Below are 24,095 nucleotides of genomic sequence, written 5' to 3'. Positions count from 1 at the left end.
CACTATTTATTATCTCAGTTCTACAGATGGGAAAGGGAGGAGCAGAGAGGAGCTATATCTAGCCCAGGTCACAGGGCAGGATTCAAACCACTGCACCATCCTGCCTCTCCGTACAGCACAAGGTGGATGGGTAAGAGTGTGGGCCTCTGAGTCAGGCTGTTGGGATGCAGCGTGTGGCTCCCCTTCTGCATCCCAGCTTCGCAGTCTGTGAAATGGGGAGGAAACAACAGCAGCTGCTGGGAGGACTGCTAAGCCTGCGGGCTGCTACGTAATTCTGTCTGCACAGTGCTGTTCCTATCACCCCAGCCTGGCCCTACCAGCCACGTCAGTGTGGGCAAGACCCTTGCCCTCTCCAGGCCACTTCATCCACTTGTAAAGGGTTCATTTGGATAATTCTGGTGCCAACCTTCTGACTCCATCCACATGGGCAGGGGTCTCCTCCGGCCTGGCTGCCCCTGAAATCCTCGCTCTGGGCCTCCACCCACCGTTGCCTCTCTCTCTAGCCTATAGACACATCAGCACCAACAGCTCTGAAGCCAGGCCCAGGCTCCGTTCCTCAGGCTCTGGGTTTTACCTCCATGCTATGCTCCCCACCCTTGCTTGGGAAGACCTCTGCAGCCTCCCACCCCCTCCCCCAAACTCTCTACCCCTCCACCCTCACAGCAGTCTGGGAAGAGAACAAGAGATTTCCCCAGGGGCAGCCCAAGCTGAGAAATGGAAGGTGCTAGGGTTGTCTTTCAGTGGCCCTTCTCCCGGATTCTGGGGAGTACAGGGGCACTGGGTGGTACCCCCAGCACAGGCACCCAGGACGGTACCCAGTGTGGCCACCCTAGAGCAGGCTCTGTGTGGTAGGTTGTTACAGTAAGGGTCTCTAATGGATTGAGCTTTCCAGCATGGACCACGTCCACCTGGGTTTGGCCTTATGATTTACTTTGGCCAATGGGACGTTAGTAAACAGATTCAAGCAGAGGCTTGAGAGGAGCCTGTGCACAGGGGCTCGCCCTCTCTGGATGCGGGGACCCCTTCTGCTGCCGTGTGAAGACGTCTGGGCTGGAACCACGTGGTCCAGCTGCTGGCCAGCATCAACTACCCAACGTGTGAATGAGGCCACCGGAGATCATCCCGCCCCAAGCGAGCCTCCAGGCTGTCGGTGCATAAGTGGCCCTAGGGAAACCAATGGAAGAACTGCCCCACTGAGCTCAGCACAAATTGCTGAACCAGACTCATGAATATGAGCAAATTAAGGGGTGGCTATTTTAAGCCACTATGTTTTAGGGTGGTTATGCAGCAGAAGATAACTGACACCCTCTGCTTCCCATAAGCATCTCCCTGGCACCTCAACCCCAAGTCCAGAATCAACATATCATTATTCATTTACCCTCCAAGCTCCCCCTTCCCTGTGCCTTCTGTCCCAGGAACTGGCAACTCCATATGCCAAATCGCACATCTGAAGCCACCCTTGACTCCTCCCTCTTTTTCACCAAGTATAGCTAATTTTATCTCCTAAATCTCTCTTGAATCTGTCTCCTGGCTTCTCCACTGCCCCTGCTTATCTGGCCTCACTGCAGGTCATCCAGACTAGCAGTCATCAGAGCAGGGAACACACACTTCAGAAGATGCTCAAGACATTCCAAAGGGGTTGCTAGAAGAAAATATCAGCACTTCCATTTAAAAATAAGAAAGAAATTTAAGTTTATGGCTGATGAAAGCTAACACTCTGTGTCAGTTTTTATAGGGGTCAATTTTTTTAATCCTTTCAACGACTTTATGAAATAAGTATGATCATCTGACAGAGGTTGAAACCAAGACAGAGAGAGCTTGAGTGATTTGCCCAGGTCTCACGGCTAATAAGTGGCAGAGGCAAAAATTGAACCAAAGAGTCTAGAGCTCTAGCAGTTCTCAAACTTTAGTATGCATTAGAATCACTAAAGTGTGTTAAAACACAGATTGCTGGGCCCCACACCCCAGAGTTTCTCACTCTGGCTTGACTGGGGCCTGAGATTCTATGCTCCTAACAGGTTCCCCAGGGATGCCAAGGATGCTGGTCCAGGCACCACACTTTGAGAACCACTGATCCGGGCTATTCTACTTCTAAAGGTACTTGCAACTCTGCAAGTATTTAATATTCAGATTGACCCAGGAGCCTTTTCTTACTTGCTCAAGTTATCAGACAGCCTTGAGCTCCTGAGGTTTAGAAGGTGACTTGAAGGAATTAGGCCCCAACAAATAAGCTGAGAGGTGTTTCTCCATATTCATTGTATTGCAACTAATGCCAGGGTGTTTTGTTTTGTTTTTTAGCTTTTTATAGAAAATTTCAAACATACACAAAAGCAGAGAGAGTAAGCATGGTAAAGATCCATGTACCCATCTCCCAGCTTTGGTGATTTGACATACAGGACCAATCTTGTTTTTATTATACCTCTCTTTTTTTTTTCCTAGCATAAAGCAAATCCCAGACATCATGTCATTTCATCTGTATATCCTTCAACATGCTTCTCTAACAGATAGGTCTTTAAAAGACCACCATGTATAAAGAACTCTTACAACTCATTAGCAAAAGGACAACTTAATTAAAAACTGAGCAAAGATGGAAACCATATATCTGATAAGGGTTTAATATCCAGAATACAAAAAGAACTCCCGCTTCTCAACAACAACAAAAAACCACCCAATTAAAAAATGGGCCACATAATGAATGCACAACTATATGATGATACTCTGAGCCATTGATTGTATACCTTAGACAGATTATATGGTGTGTGAGTATAGCTCAATAAAACTGCATTTTAAAAAAATGGGCCATAGATTTTAATAGATATTTCTCCAAAGAAGATATTCAGAAGGCCAATGAGCACATGAAAAGATGCTCGACATCATTAGCCATTAGGGAAATACAAATTAAAATTACAATCAGATACCACTTCACACCCACTAAGATGTGTATTATTTTTAAAAAAACTGAAAATAATAAGTGTTGATGAGGATGTGGAGAAATTAGAACCCTTGCTCATTGTTTGTGGGAATGTAAAATGATGTGGAAGACACTTTGGTGGTTCCTCAGAAAGTTAAACATAGAATTTACCACAAGAGCCTGCAATTCCATTCCTAGGTATACATACCTGTGCTAGTTTGGATATATTATGTCCTGCAAAAAGCCATATTCTTTGATGCAATCTTGTGGGGGCAGATGTATTAGTGTTGATTAGATTGGAATCCTTTGATTGAGTGTTTCCATGGAGATGTGACTCAATCAACTGTGAGTGAAATGACTGATTGGATAATTTCCATGGAGATGTTACCCTGCCCATTCAGGGTGGGTGTTAATTGGATCACTGGAGTTGTATAAAGGAATTCATAGACAGAAGGACCTCAGAGCAGCTAAGAGGGACATTTTGGAGAGCAACTGAGAGTGACATTTTGAAAAGGAGCTGCAGCTAAGAGGGGACAAAATGCCCAAGAGCAACATTTTGGAGAATGCCATTTTTTTTTTAATTAAATTCAATTTTATTGAAATACATTCACACACCATACAATCATCCATGGTATACAATCCACTGTCCACAGTATGATAACATAGTTATGCGTTCATCACCACAATCTATCTCTGAACATTTTCCTTACATCAGAAAGAACCAGAACAAGAATAAAACACAAAAGTGAGAAAAAGAACACCCAAATCATCCCCCCATCCCACCCCACCTGTCCTTTAGTTTTTATCCCCATTTCTTCACTCATCCATACACTAGATAAAGGTGGTGTGATCCACAAGGTCTTCACAATCACACTGTCACCCCTTGTAATCTACATTATTATATAATTGTCTTCAGGAGTCCAGACTGCTGGGTTGGAGTTTGGTAGTTTCAGGTTTTTACTTCCAGCTATTCCAATACATTAAAACCTAAAAGGTGTTATCTATATAGTGCATAAGAGTGTCCACCAGAGTGACCTCTCGACTCAATTTGAAATCTCTCAGCCACTGAAACTATTTCATGGAGAACACCATTTTGAAACGCAACCTGGGAGCAAGCAGATGCCAGCCTCCTGCCTTCCCAGCTAAGAGAGGTTTTCCTGATGCCAATAGCTTTTCAATATGGTGCATGCTCGAGAAATGGTATACACAATCAGAAAAGTCTGAAGCCCTGGGGTCTACACTACACTGCGACCTCCACATTGGTCTCCCCGCCTCCAATCACGACCCCCACCCCAGACCCCCACCCCAACCCTATGGTTGATGCCTTACCTTGGACACTTTATGGCCTTAAGACTGTAACTGTGTAACCAAATAAACCCCCTTTATAAAAGCCAATCATTTCTGGTGTTTTGCAAAACAGCAGCATTAGAAAACTGGAACAATACCTAAAAGAATTGAAAGAAGGGACTCGAATAGATACTTTCCATCAATGTATAAATAAATAAAATGTGGCATATCCATACAATGAAAAATTATTCAGCCATATAAAGAAGGAAGTTCCGATACATGCTACAACTTCAATAAACCTCAAAAACATTATGCTAAGAGAAAGAAGCCAGGCACCAAAGGTCACATATTGTATGATTCCACTTACATGAAATATCCAGAATAGGCAAATCCATAGAGACAGAAAGTACATTAGTGGCTGCCGGGGGCTGGGGGCACAGGAGTGGAGTGGGGTGGGGAGTGACTGCTTAATGGGTATGGAGTCTACTTTGGGATTGATGTAAATGTTTGGGAACTAGTTAGAGAAAGTGGGTACACAACATTGTGAATGTACGAAATGTCACTGAATTGTATGCTTTAAAATGGTTAATTTTATGGTATGTGAATTTCACCTCAATCAGAAGAACCCATTGTGCCATTATCACATCTAACAAAATTAATAATTCTTGTATATCATAATATTTGCTCTATATTAGGATTTCCCTGAATATCTCAAAAAAATATCTTTTTAGAATTGGCTGGTTTGAATAACATTGTAGTTTAAACAGACTGAATTAGATTAAGTGGATCAACAGATTAATTCACTTAGTTTTAACTAAACTAATTTGCACAAAATGGACTAATGGTTTAAATAACTCCTGCAAACACACACATGCACACAGATCGAAGGAAAAACAATAATGCAGCACAAGTGAACAAAAAGAAAAGGGCAACAACACTTTACCTCGTGCAAGCTTTTTGTTAGCCACATGACAATCTAATCAGATTTGAATTGCCAGCCAAGACAATTTGAAATTATCAAGAAGTCTCTGAGGAATGGATTTATATCCACTCTTTTGACGATGGACCTTGCTTTGAGACAAACTGATACATTGATGATTATCAATTTGAAAATATTATGTATTTAATTTTTAATATACATTTTTTATTAGAGAAGCTATAGGTTTATAGAAAAATCATGCAGAAAATATAGAGTTCCCACATATCCCCCTACTATGTATTCTATTTGCATCTCATACTTTCAAATTTTCTAATTCATGTGTACATATTATAATGTACAAAATATATTAATGCATTAGTACTTGAGTATAACATATCAATATGGTGCATGTTTGAGAAATGGTATGCACAATCAGAAAAGTCTGAAGCCCTGGGGTCTACACTACACTGGGACCTCCACACTGGTCTCCCCACCTCCAATCACGACCCCCACCCCAGACCCCTCCCCACTCCCACCTCCTGATGTGCACATCCCCTACACCAGCCCTGAAATGGCTTTTTCCAAAACCCAAACCTAAACTCATCACATTTCTGCTTCTTATTAGGTCAATAGAATGAAGATCAAACTCCTTATTCTCCCCAAATTTTGCACCATGCCTTGCCTACTCCTTTATGCTACAGTGACACAGCAAAATTAACCCCAACTCTGTCTAATGCATGCTTGAGCAACACACTCCAGCTCACACATCCTTTACGACAATGGCTCCTGCTGTGCTCTCACTCTAGATGGCCTTTGCTTTTCACTTGGTTAACTCCTAGTGAGCCTTCAAGACCCGGTTGGGCAGTCACCTCCCTCCAGAAACCTTTCCTGACACCATCATCTCCTCCCTCCACTCCCCTGCCTGGGTTGTGGGCCCCTCTCTGGGCTTCCACACAACATATCAGAGGACACTTCATACCTATCTTAGCAGCACAGCGTGAGGGTGAAGAATACTGACCCTGGAGCCAGTCTACAGGCTTGGAGTAGTGACTCCTACACCTACAGTTTCTATGACCCTGGACAAGTGACTCAACCCACCGTAAACAGGGCCAAGAAGCAGAATGCTTGAGTGCTTGGAAAGGAAACCAGGCTGCCTATATTTAAAACTGCTGTGCCATTGTTTGCTGAACAACTTTGGGCAAATTACTCAACTTCCATGTGCCTCAATTCCTCATCTGAAAAACAGAGAGCATAATAGGACCTACTCAATGGGATTGTTTTGAGGGTTCAGTGTAAAACATTTAGATGAGTGCCTTACATTGTAAGTGCTCAAAAAATGTCAGCTCTAATCAATGCATATCTGGCTCACACACCAGATGTTAATACACGGTTGAACAAATGAATGACTGTATTGAATTATATTGTGTTGGATTGAAAAGAAGTAAATCAAATTGAAATGAATTGAAACTTTACCCAGGGCTTCCTTGTCTGGTGCTGAGGGCCCCTATCCAGTCCAGCCCAGTAAGAGATGTAGGGGTTTCCTTTCCAAGTCATCTCTTCGTCCTATTTTCCACTGCTGTGGGCACCAGGGTGCCTTCCCTTTGCTCACAATTTACTAGTCTGCTAACATCACTCAGGAACAAGCAAGCACTGAACCAGGTTCAAGCTTCAGCTTTGTTTCAGGGATGTCATTTATGATCTGCTCATGAGCATAAACATTGTTATCAGCCCACTGAGATACTTGAAATGCATCTCCATTTAAAAAAAAAAAAAAAAAAGGCAAAGCCACACCACTGTGGACATATGTCTTGTTTCCAGTTGTTCTCATTATCATCTGAAAATATTCTTAGTTACGTATAAAATAACAACCATCCTACACCCTCCTTCAGCCATAACTTATGGCTCTGGATTTGCAGACAGAATGCAGACTTCCCAGCTTCAAAGTGAGAAGAAGTAGAGGTGGGCAATAGACTAAAGCTTCTAAAAGAAGGGTCGTGCAGACATGAGCAAGAGAGACAAAAACAAACAAGCAAACAAAAAAACCAACAACATGAAAATCCATGCAACGAAGGAGAAGCAAAGAATTCTCAAGAAAATTTGACAGACAGAATTCTAAGAATGCAGAAAAGGAGCCCCCCCACCCCACCCCATTCTGCCCTGACCAATCAAGGAAAGCTTCATAGAAGAGGTGATACCCAGGTTGCTTCTCAAAGGCCTACATTGCTGGCTGGACCTTTGAGCAATTTATGGGAGAAGATAGGGGAATCTCTCTCCATGAGAACTTCATGGAAAGGAATATCCATGCCCTGAAGAGGCCTCTGCTCCCCTGCCCCAGTCTTTGCCATTTGTCTCCATGCCCAAGTCCCCCCTGGACTCTCACCTCTGTAGGTCTCCAAGAGCTTCTTTCCATCCTTTGAGGCAACATCATAAGAGGTGTAAAAGAAGAAGATGAGAATGAAAGCTACCTCCAGCACTAAGGCCCACAGGGGCAGGTAGACCTGGACAGAGCGCGGGTACCTGGAGCCCATCCTGCGTCTGTCTCCGCGGGGCTCCTCCAGCACCAGGAGTCATCTCTCTCCTCCCGCACCCACTCGAGGGGGGTGATAGGGAAGAAACCCGCCAAAGTCCTTATCTCAGGCTACAAGGCTGGCTCTGCTGGCCTGTGTGTGGAGTTAACACAGGAGCAGAGGGACGATGATGGGCAGAGGAAAGAAATGCATTTATTCCAGCTTTGTTTATTCGTTTGTTCATTCATTTAACACGTAGTTGTTGCATTCTCACTATAGGCCAGGTATGTCCTCAGTTTAAAAGAGGGCATTCATTCACTCAGCATCCAATCATAATAATCTTTCTTTAATCCTTACTTCAGTTCATCCTCACCCTATCCTTGCAAGAGAGGCAGGGAAAGGATCAAACCAGGAAACTGAAGTTAAGAGAGGGTTTTGGACTGTCAAAGCTTCTCTTTAAAACCTTACAAGACAGAGAGAGCACCAGTGAGCTCTTAAAAAATAATGTATTGAATGAGAATGAAAGAATTAATGAATGAATGAAAACAAAGAACTTTACTGAGCCCTGGGGATGATACAGATAGAACCCACAGAGAACTGACTCTTCAGAGTTACACCTTAAAATTACTTATATTTGAATTTGCATTTAAATTTACTTGTTTCTAAGCATTTAAGGAGTAATAGGGGAAAAGAAAGGAGGCATGGTGTCCAGCCCTAGTGAAAACCTGGAGGGAGTCCTGCTCCAGCGCTAGGCTGAAGTTGCCCCTGTCTCTGCTTACCGCCTCACAAAGCAGCCCACGACTCTACCTGGGGCATGAACACTACAGTGCATTTGAGAGGCCACTAGCCGCAGCCCTGATGTCCCACAGGGGTGGGCAGTCCCTTTCAATGGGTCTAAGGGGGCCTGGGATCCAGTTTTGACCCTTCCCCTATGACCCACATCCATGTGCCTAGCAAAAAGGTCAGTACATAACAAGCATCCGATAAATATTGGTAGACTGTGGGAAAGAAGGAAGGGAGGGAGGAAGGGTAGGAGAGAAGGAAGAAGAAAAGAAGGAAGTCTCCTTACCTTCTAGACCGGCCCTAGTCACTGGCCACTGAATTGTAGACTGAATGTGTGGTGTACCGGAGAATAAAACTAGGTTACCAGCTGCAGGGAAGCAAATTTTGGACCAACATAAGTAGATACTTTATTGATTATTTCAGGTGTCCAACAATGAAACAGGCTGCTCTTGGAGTGTGAGCATCCTGTCCCTGGAGGAATGCAAGCAGAAGCTGGACAGCTACTTGTCAGATATGTCTTGAAATATGTGGATCACAGGAGTTTTTAACCACCCAGTAGAATTCTGTCATTTCGTTTTTAGATGAAAAAACAAGACCCAGACAGGTCATACCCAAGGTCATCCTGTGAGTTGGGATCAGTCACTTTTTGCTCAGAACAGCTTTGTTCAGAGAAGGAAAAAAATGGAGAGTAACATAAATGTCCAATACCAGGGGATTGGTTAAGTAAACTACAGAACATGCATAATTTGCCATCACTATGATGGTTCTGATGATATGGGGTTGGGGGGTGGGGAGTCAGAGGAAAATGCTCTTAAGATTTATCAAAAGTGACACAGTCAAGAGAAAGAAATAAAAGGCACCCAAATTGGAAAGGTAGACATCAAATCATCCCTATTTGCATATATGATCCGACATATAGAAAATCCCAAAGAATCCACAAGAAAGCTACTAGAACTAGTAAATGAATTGAGCAAAGTTGCAGGACACAAGAAAAACATGCAGAAGTCTCTTGGGTTTCTATACACCAGTAATGCACTATCTAAAAAGGAAATCAAGGGCAACATCCCACCTCCTACCTCCACCCCACCCCCACACCTCCTGTGTTCCTTGTGCCTTCCCGTCTTTTTCTTTTCTTCATAGTACTTATCACTCTGAAATAGTGTATATAGTTTTACTTTTGGATTTGTTCAGTGCCTTCTGTCTTCCCTACAAGAATCCAAGCCACTTGGGATCAGGGACATAAAAAATATTTTTTTTAAATATTTTTTATTGAGGTAACATATACAATACAAAATTTCCCATTTTAGCCACGTTCACATGTATAATACAGTGGTTTCAATTACATTCACAATACTGTGCTACCAACACCACCATCCATTACCAAAATTTTTCTATCACCTCAAAGAGAAACTCTGTACCAATTAAGCATTAACTCCCCATTTCCCATCCCACTCCAGGACCTGACAACCTGTACTTTACTTTCTGACCCTATGAATTTGCTTATTCTGATTATTTCATATTAGTGGGATCATGCAATATTTGTCCTTTTTTGTCTGGCTTAAATCATTCAACCTGACGTCTTCAAGGTTCATCCATACTGTCACATGTATCAGAACTTCATTCCTTTCTATGGCTGAATAAATATGTATATACACCATACATTGTTTACCGTTCATCTTTAATGGATCCTTGGGTTGCTTTCACCTTTTGGCAATTGTGAATAATGCTGCTGTGAACACCGGTGGGCAAGTATTTGTTTGAGTCCCTGTTTTCAATTCTTTTGCGTATACACCTAGAAGTGGGATTGCTGAGTCACATGGTAATCCTATATTTAACTTTCTGAGGAACCACCAAACTGTTTTCCACAGTGGCTGCACCATTTTACATTCCCACCAACAATGTACAAGTGTTTCTATTTCTCCACATCCTCTCCAAATAACTGGTTCTTTTTTCTTTTTTTTTTTTTAATAGCAGCCATTCTAGTGGATGAGTAATGGTATTTCAATATGGTTTTGATTTGCATTTCCCTAATGGCTCATGAGGTTAAGCATCTTTTCATATGTTTTTTGGCCATTTGTATATATTCTTTGGAGATATGTCTATTCAAGTCTTCTGTCCATTTTTAAATTTAGTTGACTTGCTGTTGAGTTGTAGGTGTTTTTCATATATTCTGGATTTTAAACCCTTATCAGATATATAATTTCGCAATATTTTCTTCCATTCTGTAGGTGGTCTGTTTACTTTCTTGATAAAGCCTTTTGATGCACAAAAGTCTTTTTCAAAATTTTGTTGAAGTTCCATTTATCTATTTTTTTCTTTTGTTGCTCATAAGATCAGGTACTTTTGACTGTTTTGGTCACTGTTGTATCCACAGCACCTAGTGCCTAATGCATAGTAGGTATTCAATAAATATTTGCTGAATGAGTAACAGTTGCCATTTCTGGAATGCCAAGCATTGGACCAATCATTTGGCATACATTATTTCATTTAGTCTTTCCCTTAAGCATGTGAGCAGAGGCATCATTATCCCCATTTTACAAATGAAGAAACTGCTGTTCAGAGATGTGGTGCAAGTGCCCAAAGTCCAACAGCTAGTAAATGGCAGAGCTGGGACCCAACCCAGACACATCTGATGCCATGGCTTGTGCTGTTAACTACTTTGCAATTCTGCCTCCTGAGTTACTAAACTACTCACAGGCTCAATTTCCTTATGAGTCAAATAAGATAACCTGCCCTGCTTTCCTCACAGGGCTATTACAAATATGAAAACATGTAAGCACATTCAGCAACCTGTGTTATAGAGGTGGGCACCAGTGGTGCCATGTCTGTGGCATCATGTTCTGAGTGGCTAGGTTTCCTGGAGGTGTGGTGAATTAAGTCAGAGAAACTACAGCTTTCACATGCAATTATGTCTTTTCCGTAAATAAGAAGGATTTTGTACGAATTCTGGTCACACCCTCCTACCTGAGTCAAACATAAGAAAGCTCAGTCGTGGGAGTGACCAAGGAGGTATGTCCTTCATTCCCTCCCAGGAAGCTTGCCCACACTAAGGGTGTGAGTCTGCTCTGGGCATGTCTGCTTGAAGTGTGGCTAACATTCATTCAACAAACTTGAGCTTTGGAGTCAGGCAATCTGGACTTAAATCCTGGCTCTGAAACTTATTAGCTGTGACCTTGGATGAGACAATCAATCTCTGAGTCTGTTTCCTCATCTGTAAAGTAGAGAAAATCAGAGTGTCAGTCTCATAGGGTGGTGACATGAAGAGTCAGATGCATAGAAAGCATTCCATAAATGTTAGAGATTATTATTATCATCACGCAACTTTGGCATGTTTACTTCAGAAAATTTTGAAAATGCAGAGATGCATAACAATTATATAAAACACCCATGATTTCATCATCTCCAAAATCAGCATTATTTTTTTATATACATATCCTTTCAGATTTTTTTGGTTCATGTGGATTTATGCCTCATTTTTTTCCCTATAGAAGTAGGATTATACAGCCCATACTGTTGGTAAGTTACTTTTTTCATCAACAGTATATCATGGCAGTTTCCAAGCCAGGAAAATCTTTCTACAGCACTATGGAATTGTGGCTAAGAGCCCAGGCTCTGGCAACAGATTGGGTTTGGATCCTAGCTCTGTCACTTACTGTGTGAACTTCAACAAGTGACTTCTCTGTGCCACAGTTTTCTTATCTGTAATATGGAACCAGTAATACTCTTTACCTTGTAGGGTTGTTGTGAGGATTAAAGAAAAGTGAACATGGTACTTAAAGCAGAGACTGGCACATTTTTCATGTTTCACTAACTTCCACGGTAAGGATGTATGATCATTTGTTTGACCAGCCCTTTTTGTGGGATATCTGGGCTATTTCCAAACCTTCTCTGTTCTAAACACTACAATGAACATCCTCCATTCACAGGGTTCTCAGTGGGATACAGAAGCATGTATAAGAAGTGGCCATCTCAATGTCTGGTCTTTTCTGACTCCTGTGGGACAGGAACAAAGCCCATGGCAGCTGGGCCAGTACCGTCTGGCGGTTTTGAGGAGACTGAAGCTACTAAGTAGGTGGGAAGGCAAGTTCCTTATTTGTGAAACAGGATACAATCTCTCTCCAGGGCTGTTCTCATTGCTGCAGAAGTTTAAGTGCAAATTCCCTTGTCCATCAGAAAGTTCCAGGAGAAGAGGAGGGACAGGCCTGAATTTCTCTCTGAGCCTTAGTCCTTGAAACGAGAGCAAAGCATTCCCCTTCCTTGTCTTATTCATCTGTAATATGGCCACTGCCAATCTCTCCTGCTTCCTGATTGGTGCTGGAGGAGTCGGGAGCTGGGAGGCTCTCTGGCAGGAGGCCAGCCTCAGGTCAGCCCATTTCTGTGCTCTTAGAATCCCAAAAAGCCATTTCAGGGCTCAGAATAGAAAGGCTGACACTTGGCTGTAGACAAAGCAGCCTGGGTTAGAGGGACAGGAAAAGAGAGGGTCCAGCTGGGGCAGGAGGAGTGAGAGAGAATGGGATGGAGCGAGAGCCATCTTCCTCTGGCCTGTCCTTGGGCTCTTGGCCAGGCAGGAGGCCATAACCATCATCCTTCCCACAACCAATCACCAGATCAACAAGCTTAATTATCAAAAGCCATTTACTACACCACAGCATATGCCTGTAGCCTCAAGGCTTGATCTTATTCAACTTGTACCTTGAGCTAAATTGCTCTACTATACCAACCACATGACCTTGTTTTTCTCTAAGCCTCAGTTTTCCCATCTGTAAAATGGAGCTAACATGACCTGCTTTTAAACACAGTGTTGGAAGTGTCTCCCCAGGGTATCTTGGTACAGGGTGGGCAGGTGATTCAACCAAGGCCCCAGTGAGTTGGCCTCTGAATTGGGATTGGGACCTAGGATGCCAGCAAACCTCAGGATCGCTTCTTCTTGGGGCATCACACAGATTCTCTCTGCCCTTTCTCTGCTCCTGCATGACACTAGAGCCCAACAGTAACTCTCAGCCACACGCTCCCACAGCACTTGGGATGTCCTTGTCAAGAACTATTTGATGGCAGGCTAGACAGTGAGCTCCAGAACGCTGGCACATGTCCCCAGTACCTCTCTCATCTTCTCTCTGGATTCCTCACACATCCATTCCACAATGTGCTATGGCATTGTGCTAGACATCAGTGATAGATTAGGGAGTGGAAAAGACCACAAATATGGCTTCTAACCTCACAGATTTCAGAGTCTTAATATCAGGATCCAGGAAATCTGAGGCCTTGAAGTCAGGGGGATGAAGGCTATTCAGGTCTGGGGTCTCCATGGAGTCAGGACCTCACCATGTAGCTGTCCTCCCTAATGCCTTCAAACTTCCAACCATAGTGATATGCCTCCTGCCTGTATCCTCATCCATGAACCACTCCAACTTGGTAACTGAAGCCTTTTTCAGTGGCCTCTAAGCAACGCATTCCATTCAGGTTCTTTCACAGAGCTCACAGAGTTTATCTTTGACCTCCCAGTGCCACTTTATCAACATGCTGGAGTGAAAGTAGGGATGAAAAACAAGTATACTGTTAACAGCTATTACCACTTATTAAGTGCCTACTGCAGGTCTGGCTCAGAAAGTTCATTCCCTCCAAGCCTTAAAACAAACCTGAGTGGAAACAGGCTCTGAGAAATTTGTAACTTGCTGGAATTTCAATTCTGGTGTGAAAAAGTAGATACTCTTCCCATTTTTTCTAAACTGCATCTCTACAGGGTATGAATCTGATCTCTAAAAAGCTTTCTGTCTAGGTGGATTGGACAAGCCTAACCTAAGAAACTGCAAATTAGCAATGGCACTGACAGGACAGTGGGAAGTTATGGATGTGGTGGGTTTAAGGACAGTGAGTAGACAACGAGACCTTGCCTGAGAAAGCCTGGAAAAGGAAGATGCACCGGACTGAGACCAGCTTGGAAAGCCATACAAAAGAGAAAGGGTTTTTTTTTCTCTCTCTTCTGGTCCCTGGAGGATGTTTGAAGGTTTGTGAGCAGAAGAAAGTAACAATGAGCAGCGATTGAGGATGCTGCATCTGGCAAAAACTACAAGTTCCTCTTTGGGGTGGGTATTGAAATAAGGGGGAGGTCACAGGACAGCTGGAGGTCCACCCACCCCAGGACAGAACAAGAGGGCATCTACGTCCAGGGAAGTTTTAAATATGTACTGAAAAACTACTTGACTACCACACTGTAGGTACAGCCACAATAGGACATTCTGCAACCATCAGAAATATTTATGAAGGCTTTAAATGCTTATGTTAAATAAAGAGCAAGCTACAAAATTGAGTATCTATTATTATCCATAGGGGAAACACTAGGAAAAAAGGAAGTACAATACAATGGTAACAGTGGTTGTGTTAAAGTGATAAGGCCCATGGCTTCCCCGCCCCGCCCCCCACCCCCGCTACTTTTCTACATCTTCTCAGTACTCTCTATCGACATTTTCTCTTTCTCTTTTTAAAAAAATCCATCCCATCTTTTCTAATTGTTATTTTGCGATACCAACGTTACAGGGAGGTTATGAGAGTACAAGAGCAAACAGAAGCGAAGCACCCTCAGCACGGTGCCGGGCACAAAAACGGAATCAATGACTGTTAGTCGAGAAGGGTCTAGCCCTGCGATCCCGCCTCTGAGGGACGGCGACAACGGCCCGACCCAGCCCAGCAGCCCGCAGCGCCCCCGCCCCCGACGCCCTCGCTCAGCCCCGCCGCCAGAGCGGTGCCCGCGGAACCCGCCGCCCGGCCCGCCCTGCGGACGTGGAACCCGGGCCGCGCCGCCCGACACTGCCCTGCAGCCGACGCGACGTTCGCGCGCACCCACGGCCCGCCCCCCCGCAACGCGAACTCTAGAAGGCGGGGCAGTGGCCCCGCCCTCCGCCTCTTACGATTGGCGGTTCGCGCTGTCACCATGTCGCGGGAAGCAGGCAGGGTGTGTGTGTGTACTGTGTGTGTCTTGCTTTGTCATTCGTACCCCCATCGCGCGGTGACGCGGCTGGCTTGGTGCGCTCCAGTAGCCGCAGAAAGGGCCCCGCCGCTGCTCCCGGGTTGCTCCCGGGTGGGGAGGACGCTGCGAGCCGCTTATATAATGACGCGACTGACTGAAGCACATGTTATCGCAGGAACACCACATGCCGCAAACACAATCCTCCCTATTTAATATATTGTAGATGATAGCTTACGGTGCAATATAGCACGGTATGTTTTAGTATGAATTATAATACAATGCAACGCAATCCAATAATAATGAAGTGTACCTTTGCAACAAGGTACAATATAGGATGTTATAATTTATTAAGGCCTATTTATAAGCCTGTATTTAAACCTTTTCTGATAGGCCCAGCCTCGGGCCCAGGACAACCTAATGATTGGTGAGTTCTTCTGTCCTTCAAGGAGGCGGGGTTCTACAGTCCGTTTTGCCTCAGCAGGCCCTAGGATAAGCCGGCAGCGGCCTAGCGGCCGTCTTCGATTGGCTCCAAGGGCCGTCCGTCGGAGTCAAGGAGGCGGGGCAGAAGGCTGGCTGACGCTGGGGCGGGCGGGCCCCGGAATTGTCATTTCTTTGTTTCCGAAGGCGGAGAAGGCTCTAAGCCCCCCCTCCCCATCCCCACCCCCTCCCCCCGGGTGCTGGCTCCATGTCTGTGTGACCGGCCCCAGGGGTAGAGTCCAGGCCCGGAGCGGGGAGGGCCGGCGGCGGCTGAGGTGAGAGGCGGCGGCGGCGGCGCGGGCACCCGGCCCCCAGTGGGAGGATGAAGCGGCGGAACGCCGACTGCAGTAAGCTCCGCCGCCCCCTAAAGCGGAACCGGATCACCGAGGGCATCTACGGCAGGTGAGCGGCGGCATCCCCGCCTCCGCCGGGCCCGGGCCCCGCGGCCCCCGGCCGGCTCCGGAGGGGCCCGGCCCCGTTATGTAACCCCGACTAGGCCGCACGCCCGCGCCGGGGGTTCTCTTGAGGAGCGCTGCTGGGGGAGCTGCTCGCCAGCCCGCCGGGGGTCCGCCCCGGGGGCGCGGGGCGTGGCGAGGGCCGGCCCCAGCCGGACTGGGAGGGCGCGGCGGCCACGGGCGCGGGCTGAGGGAGCCGCCGCGCCGCCGTGCCGCCGTTGGGAGGACCTGGGCCCCGCCGGGGGGAGGGGCGGCGAGCCCCCCTCCTGGCTCGGCACCCGCGCCGCGGTGCCCCCTGGCTGGCTTCCCGGGGTCCCCAAGTCTCGCTCTGGCCTGGGAGTTTGCCGGGCCGAGCCGGGAGGTGCGTGGGCCACATGCATGGGGGACCAAAGGCTAATTCGACCTGCCTGGCTCCCCAGGCAAAGTTGGGGGCCGGCAGTGGCCCCCTCTCCCCTGGGCTGCCAGCAGACTGGGCTGGTGGCTACGTTGTCCCATCTTTCGCTTTCTACTTCTCTAATGAGATCTCAAACTTGGCACTGAGGACTGAAGCTGGTACTCCCAAATCGTGCTCGGTAGCCTGGCTCCAGATTCCGAAGGGGCTGATGATCGTTTTCTCATCAAACATTAGTTTGACAATTCCAAGCAATAGTTTTCTTCAAACCTTTTTCAAGGGATTTTCTCTAAACTCTCTTTTTTTTTTTTCTTTCCAAAAGAAAAGCAGTGTCCTTTTAAATGGAAATTAAATTCAACACTCTTGAGGGGGAGACAGACTACAGGTTCATGGTGCAACTTAGTGACAGTCACAGCTTCCCCAAGAAGAATTTGTGTATGACTGTTATTTTCTAGCTTTTCTCGGAATATAATTTTAAGTGGCACTTTTCAGTGGCGAAGTAAGTATTATTAGTTTGCAGAGGAGAATTCTCCGCATGTGAATATAGCTTAATTGAGTCCTCGTGGTGCTTTACAGTTTAACTCTTGTAGCTGTGGACTTAGAGAAATAAATGAGGGGTGGCTGATGACACCCACGTTGTCTTAGCATAACTGCACATGCTGTTGTTTGCACGGATGTGAATGATTGCTTTCCACAAGCAGCTGACTGTTGTAACCATTATTTGTTTTTATTTCAAGTTTAAAAGCATAAAGAATTCAATTCAAGTAGAAAGTTCTTGGATATAGCCTTATGTCATAGCCATAGATCAGAGGACTAATTCATTTACATTTATACCATAAGGCAGACCCTGTTCTAGCTACCAAGAATATAGCAATGTGTAAAACCTGACCATTTTAACTAAAACTGCAAAAGCAGACCATTTTTCCTACCGATTTAGTGATTAGGGAAGGTTACCCTATTTTCTTGAATAAAGGAAGCCTTTTTTCCCTCTGGCTATTGAAAAAGATTTGAACAACTTAACACTGATAGTGACACAAAGAGTATAAAAAGTATGTTAAACAGAGTTGGTAGACTATGGACAACTGTGGCATTTGAATGGCTGCTATTTATACTAACAGGATGATGTACCCTCCATTTATAGCAACAAGATTGAGAGTCCTGTATTGTTCATATATTTTCTGTTGTATTTCAACTTGTTGTATTTCAACGAATATGCCCAGTTTAGTACCTGTCCCATAGTAGGCAATCAATGTGAAACTGTGAAGAAGTGAACTAGTTGTCTAATTAATTCTTTTATTGATAATCTTTAGGAATTTGAATTTTCTTACCCCATAGGCTAATAATAAATACTCGATGCAAGTTAGTGTTTCATCTAAAATTTTAAAAACCAACAGTGTTCAGCTCTTAAATCTGTTTACTCTTCTTTTTGGTGTTCTTTTTAAGTTAAGCATTAATAAAACACCTAATTATATTTCTATCTCTCTTTCCTGATTGTAGCATCATACATCAAATGAGAGTCTCAGTTCACGTATCTATTAATTTATATGATGGAGTATTGGACTGAAGGACAAGATTGTAGTTTTTTTTTTTTTTTTCCTTCCCCCAAGTAGAATTCTGTTTTTAAAAAGAGATTTACAAAATTTCTAGTTGTTTCTAAAGCAAACAGAGTGAGTGGGCTAGTTGTAAATTACAATGTTTGAGGATTTGTGAATATCAAGTACTGGTTGATCATGAAATGTAAGTTGATACTGATATGTTTCTCAACATCGGGCCAATTTTGGTCTCATTAAACAGAGCTTTTTTTTAAAATTTTCTGAGGCTTTGTTGACAATTTTCATAACCACTGTCTACTGTTTCAAACCTTAACCTTTCATGGAATTATTATTTCCATGTTCTTAGTATCTGTGACTTTCTGAATTTTGGCATAGAAGGAGACAGCTGTGGGCATCAGGTGACCTGAGTTCAGACTCAGAATCCCAGCTCTGCCACTTTGGGCAGGCCAAAGGGTTCTCATCTGTCAAATGAGTTTTAAGGACTGAAGGAGATAATGTACAGTTTGTGAAAACTCTATAAATTCTAACTTGTTATATAAATATTATTTACCATGTAGTTGTTAACACAATTTAACATGTTCAGTTTCTTCTCTAAGGAAGCAGGAAAGACTATAAGATTTGGTGTAACTATAAACAAAACTGGAGTAGTCAAAACAAGGGGTTAGTTGCTGCTTGGTCTTGCCTAAAAGTGTCTTGTTGAGACACTTTCAATCATAGGCTTCAGTCCAGCAACTGTTTCTGAGGTGATTGTCAAATGATAACATTTGTTGTCTGTACCATGGCTGTGTTAGAATTATTTCAGGAGCAAGGTAGAAAGAAAATGAATTTCAGACATTATGTTAATGATATGTGCATTTATATATGTGCCTGTCATTTAAAAATTGAAGCACGTTATAAAAATTTTACCCCATTCAAGTTAATGATCAAGAATATGAGAAATAAAACAGTAATGTTGACACTTCTGTGTCATAAAGTGCTAAAATTCAATGTTATTTTTTAAAAAATCTGAGCTAGCACAGAGTCTGAAACAGTGGTGTTCAGTGCTCAACAAGAACGAGTAAATTGATAAATATAAGCTGATCTGTTCAATTCGTTAACAACTTACTCTGTATAAAACATTGCTCAGGGAATTGTGGAGGATAAAGAATAAGACACAGTTCATTATTTTCAAGGAGTTTACAGACTTGTAGGCCATAGTAATACCCTCTAAATTGTGCAGTGGTTTAGAACTTTGAACCTTATTCAAATAAAAATATTTCTGTTGAATTAAATTTTAGCTTACTGTTTTAGTGGTTCACTTGATACTTTAATGGTTTAATTTTGCTTGGTGCTGTTTATGATGAAGTTGTTAGTTACCACTAAGTGAGAAAGTATTTACTAACTCAAAGGAGATAGATGTGAAATATTTGGAAAGTATGAAAATAAGTTAATAAATAAGAGAAAGTAAAATGAAAAACAATGGCTATCATATTTCAGAGATCTCCCAGTGTTATGGTTCTCCCCTTGTGTCTGCCTTCAGACGCATGCACCACTCACTCCCAGGAGGAATATCTCATTACATGCAGTGATTCTCCAGGGGAGGTGGGGTTGGAGTGCTGTGTAGTTTTTAAAAGCCTTAAGGAGATTCTGTGTGGTTCACCCATTTTCCATCCTGCCATAGTCCCTACTCACTTACCCTTGAAAATTAGTGACTTTATAATAGGAAGATGAGGCAATAAGGTGTGGTAAGTAGAAAAGAGAAGCAGACACATTTATGTTTAAAGTATATTCAAAGTCTGCAGTTAAAATTGTTACTCATACAAGTAAGTTTAATAAGACTTTTAAATAAGGCATGTGTTTTAAGCTTCAGGAAACTATCTTATATCTCTTTTACTGGTGCTTGAAGGAAGCACCCCTTCATTTGTGAATTTGTGAATACTTCCTGTCTTCTTGTATTGGATTCTGCTTGCAGCATGTTGCCTGAAGCTTTCATCATAAAACTAGGACTAAGGATGGCCCTGCTATATATGATATCTTTTAACATCTTTATTTCAGAAATGAGTTTTCTGACCTTTGGGGCTCCTCAAAAGTGACTTTTTTAAATGATTGAATTTTGCATTCTTCTCAGTTTCCTAATTTCCTTTTTCAGACCCTGGTGTAAATAATCTGGACTCCAGAGATTTCACTTTACTGCTATTCCTGCCTCCTTAATGATGTTTCCTAAGTTTAGTTTTAGACTCCTTTGGGCTATGCTTATTAAAGCCTCTGGAGGCTGTCATGACCTTGGCTGCCTTGATTGTACCCGCGTTCTGCAACTGAAACCCTAGATACCAGTGTTGCAACCTCACAGTCTAAAAGTGTTTTGGCAATCTTGGAAGGCTTTAACTTCAGCAGTGCTAGACCCAACATAAAAGTGTTAAGTTCTGTGTTGTCTTAGAGGGAAGTTGGAGAAGGGGGTGAGAATAATGGAGAAATTGAATGTCCAGTGAGACATTTAACTAAAACCCTTATATTTGTGGTTTCCACAAAGTACATTTTAAAAATCTGACACTCTGGAATGTTTGCACTTAAGTTTTGCTAGTAGTGTACAAACTTAAAAAAAGTACTTTCCTTCAGATTTTCATTTATGTTTTTATTGTCTGAAACAGTCTTGGCAATTTAGTTTTCATTAGATATTTTGAAAATCCTTTTAAATTGCTGCTGCTGGATTGAGAGGGGAAGCAAGGGAAAAGTGATCTATTTCAAATTATTTGCTTAAAAACGTCCTGTTTCATCAGTGATATTCTCCTTTTTCTTCACATTGATGCCTCATGGCCATTCTTGAATCTTACTCGGTTTGTGGACGAATTTTAATGGTAGGTTTACTAATTTATTATTTTCATTTTATTTCTAGTTATATGTGTGTATTACATACATAGTCTATGTTCTCTAAAGCCCTTATTTTTCCAGATTTGTTTTATTTTGCTGTTTCTCCCAGATCACCCCACTGATAATAACCCTTTGGGGTTGTGTGTGCGCCTGTGCACACAGGTGCTTGTGTTTTGTTTTGTTTGGTCATTTTCTAGGCTACTATCCAGGTGAACACTTAAGGGTATATAACAAGATAAAGCATATATCTGGTGGAGTCTGGAGGGTCAGATAGAAGTTCCACATACATAGTTAAGACCACAAAGCGAAATACTGAAATTGGGTTACTTGATAAAATTTAGTGTGCTCTTCAAATATACCAATTGCTTTATTCTCTGTGCTTACTAGATTCATGTGTAATTACTTCACTTGGATCATTTTCAAGAATTAGCTCCAGAAGAGCAACAAGTTTGCTGCTCAACAAGGTGCATAAGTAAATACTGTATACCAAAAGTAGAGACACATATCCTTTGCTAGACTTTTCTTCCATCATGTGTTTCTTCAAATACCTAAGGAGTGACTATTTCCTCAAAGTCTCCCACCTTCAGGCACATGCATCCTGGCTCTGGAAACTTCTGAAAAAATTAATGAACTATTAGAGAATATACTTTGAGGCTTTATATCTTTAATTTGACATTTAGCTTAACTGACATCAAATCGGCTTCAACTCATCAGCCTTCAAAGTTACCTATCATTTCCAGCCTTTGAAGCCCCTTCTTAGCACTGGCCTTTTTCTGTTGTATTTCTTTTCTGCTGCCCTTAAAAGACGACTGCTCACTTTGAGTCATAGGATTGTGACATCAGAACTAACTTATCCTTCACCCCATCTCGTCTGTTGCCTTTTGTCTTTTTAAGGTTTTGCATTTAGTGGATTGACATGGTCCAACGAGTCCTCTTTTAGGGGGTGTCCATAGATAGCGCTGATGCAGTTGAGCCGTTTGAGATCCATTTCCTGCCTAGCACAGGGGAAGTAGCTAGAGCAATCTTGCTTTGTTTTTAAATTATTACTTTGTTCATTTTCAGAACACTTTTGAAAACCAAATAAACAGTTCAGTACCAGAGTCAGTTCTTTGTCTGTCTTGCAGTGAGGACACTTGAGCTCTAGAGAGAATGAGTGCCATGTTCATGGCCAAAGCAAAAATTCCCGTCTCAGATGAGAGAAATACTGAGGCCTGAGTCTTCTCTCTTAGATGTACCAAGAATTGTTCTTTTCTTGTCTATTCTAGGCCTGATGTGCTGTATACCTCATATTTCATTGTACTTCTTACTTATTTTTTTAAAATAAGTTCTTTTTATTTTTAAATTACATATTTCTCTATTACAATGACCAGTCTAGTAGTATGTATATTGTTGGAAAGAAATCTTGAGTTGTCCCACCTTTTATGCTAGTTATTTCTCTAAAGAACATTTGACTTTATAATTGTTTTCTGCAGAGCTTCATAGTGTGTTTGTGGATTAAGTTTATGAATTTGTAGTTTACGAATTAATATACTGAGGGTTTACTCTTTCATAAAGTGTGCATGTTCATTTTTTTTTAATTTGGTTCTATTGGAGAATTAAAAAAATTATATAACTTGAATATATCTGAAGGAAGAGGTATGGAGGAGGAAAATATTTTATTGAGCACCTAACATGGGGAGAGAAAGTCCAGTGTGATAGGTAAGTATATGAACTTTGAAGCCATATAGACTTGAGTTCAAATAATATCCCTGACACTAGTTGTGTGATCTTAAGCAAGTTATTTACCTACTTAAAACCTGAGTTTTCTCATCTGTAAAATGGGGTGATAATATCTATTTTATAGGGTTTTTGTAAGGATAATTGAGATGTCACATAAAATACTTAGCATAGTGTCTGACACAGACTAATTGCTTAAAAAATTATTTGCTGTTATTGCTATTGTTATTATATTTTTATCTTCATTATGTTATTTGGTCCCATTAAGGGTATTCGCATCAGTTTCACAGGTGAGGAAAATGAGGTTGCTGGAAGTTTAGTTACTTTAGTAACTCATAACTATCCAACTCTCTAAAGTCTGTCCTCTTTTTCTTTCACTGTATTGTGCTGGCTCATCCTTTGTGAATGGTGTTTGTGTGTAATAACTCATACGACCCTCTCAAACTCTTCGCTATGTGTAGGGAAAGTGTCATTATCTTCATTTTCCAGCAATAGGTACCAGGAGTGTTTTGCCCAAGGCCATTGACATTTTCTCCTTCACAAAATGGGAATCTCTCCTCTATTAAATAGAAAACCAATATAGATATGACAACTTAATGCAAAATATGATCCTGAATCCTCGACCAGGATTTTTTTTTTTGGAGGGGGGGGGGTTGTGGTGGTATAAAGGACATTATTGAGATAATTAGTGAAATTTGAATAAGGTCTATAAATTAGATAATAATTCTACATCAATGTTAATTTCCTGATTTTGATAATTGTGCAGTGGTTATATAAGAGAATGTCCTTGTTTTCAGGAAATTTAGGAGTAAAGGGGCATTATGTCTGTAACTTTCAATGGTTCAAGAAAAAAAAAACCAGTCTGTATACATATATGGGTGAGCATGGTAATACAAACTTGATAAAATGTTTATCATTTCTGGAATCTTGGTGAAAAGGTATAAGGGAATTCTTTGTACTATTTTTGCAACTTTTTATTCTGAAATAATTTCAGACTAAAAAGTTAAAAAAATAAAAGTAACACACGCTTGTTATAAACCAATTTAAGTGATAAGACAACACATAAGAATAAATAAAAGCCCTTAGTTGGCCTGCCCTTGATGATCACTGTTATGAAATTTGTAAACATGGTTTCTTTTTTTCTATATGAGCAGTTGTGTGTATTTCTTTCTTTCTTAACAAAAATAAGATTCTATTTTACATAATGATTTCTTGGCTGCACCTCCATGCGCCATCTCCTGTCCATTTCTTTTTTATTTTTTTTCCCCTGTCCAGTTCTTTACAT

The 24,095-nt window shown here is 42.4% G+C and overlaps 2 protein-coding genes across 7 annotated transcripts in view; one reads left to right on the top strand and one right to left on the bottom strand.

Annotated features, from left to right (window-relative positions):
* RHCE (Rh blood group CcEe antigens) overlaps positions 1–7,670 on the bottom strand; it is a 47,704-nt gene extending 40,034 nt beyond the window's left edge. For 3 of the 4 annotated variants that reach the window (XM_037828130.1, XM_037828131.1, XM_037828132.1), the window contains exon 1: positions 7,498–7,670. In XM_037828130.1, the coding sequence (XP_037684058.1) occupies positions 7,498–7,645 (148 nt within the window). In that variant the 5' untranslated portion in view covers positions 7,646–7,670. The remainder of the gene's footprint in view (positions 1–7,497) is intronic. The other variant, XM_037828133.1, reaches the window with a different exon arrangement.
* Positions 7,671–15,987: 8,317 nt separating this feature from the next.
* The window catches only part of MACO1 (macoilin 1), a 62,872-nt gene continuing 54,764 nt past the window's right edge, over positions 15,988–24,095 (top strand). For 2 of the 3 annotated variants that reach the window (XM_037828129.1, XM_037828128.1), the window contains exon 1: positions 15,990–16,250. In XM_037828129.1, coding sequence (XP_037684057.1) covers positions 16,171–16,250 — 80 coding nt within the window. In that variant the 5' untranslated portion in view covers positions 15,990–16,170. Of the gene's footprint in view, positions 16,251–24,095 lie in introns of all 3 variants that reach the window. The other variant, XM_037828127.1, reaches the window with a different exon arrangement.

The sequence above is a fragment of the Choloepus didactylus genome, chromosome 2 (assembly GCF_015220235.1).
Source record: "Choloepus didactylus isolate mChoDid1 chromosome 2, mChoDid1.pri, whole genome shotgun sequence".
NCBI lineage: Eukaryota > Metazoa > Chordata > Mammalia > Pilosa > Megalonychidae > Choloepus > Choloepus didactylus.
The sequence above is the reverse complement of the archived record's forward strand: the minus strand, read 5'-3'. Positions and strand labels throughout refer to the sequence as shown.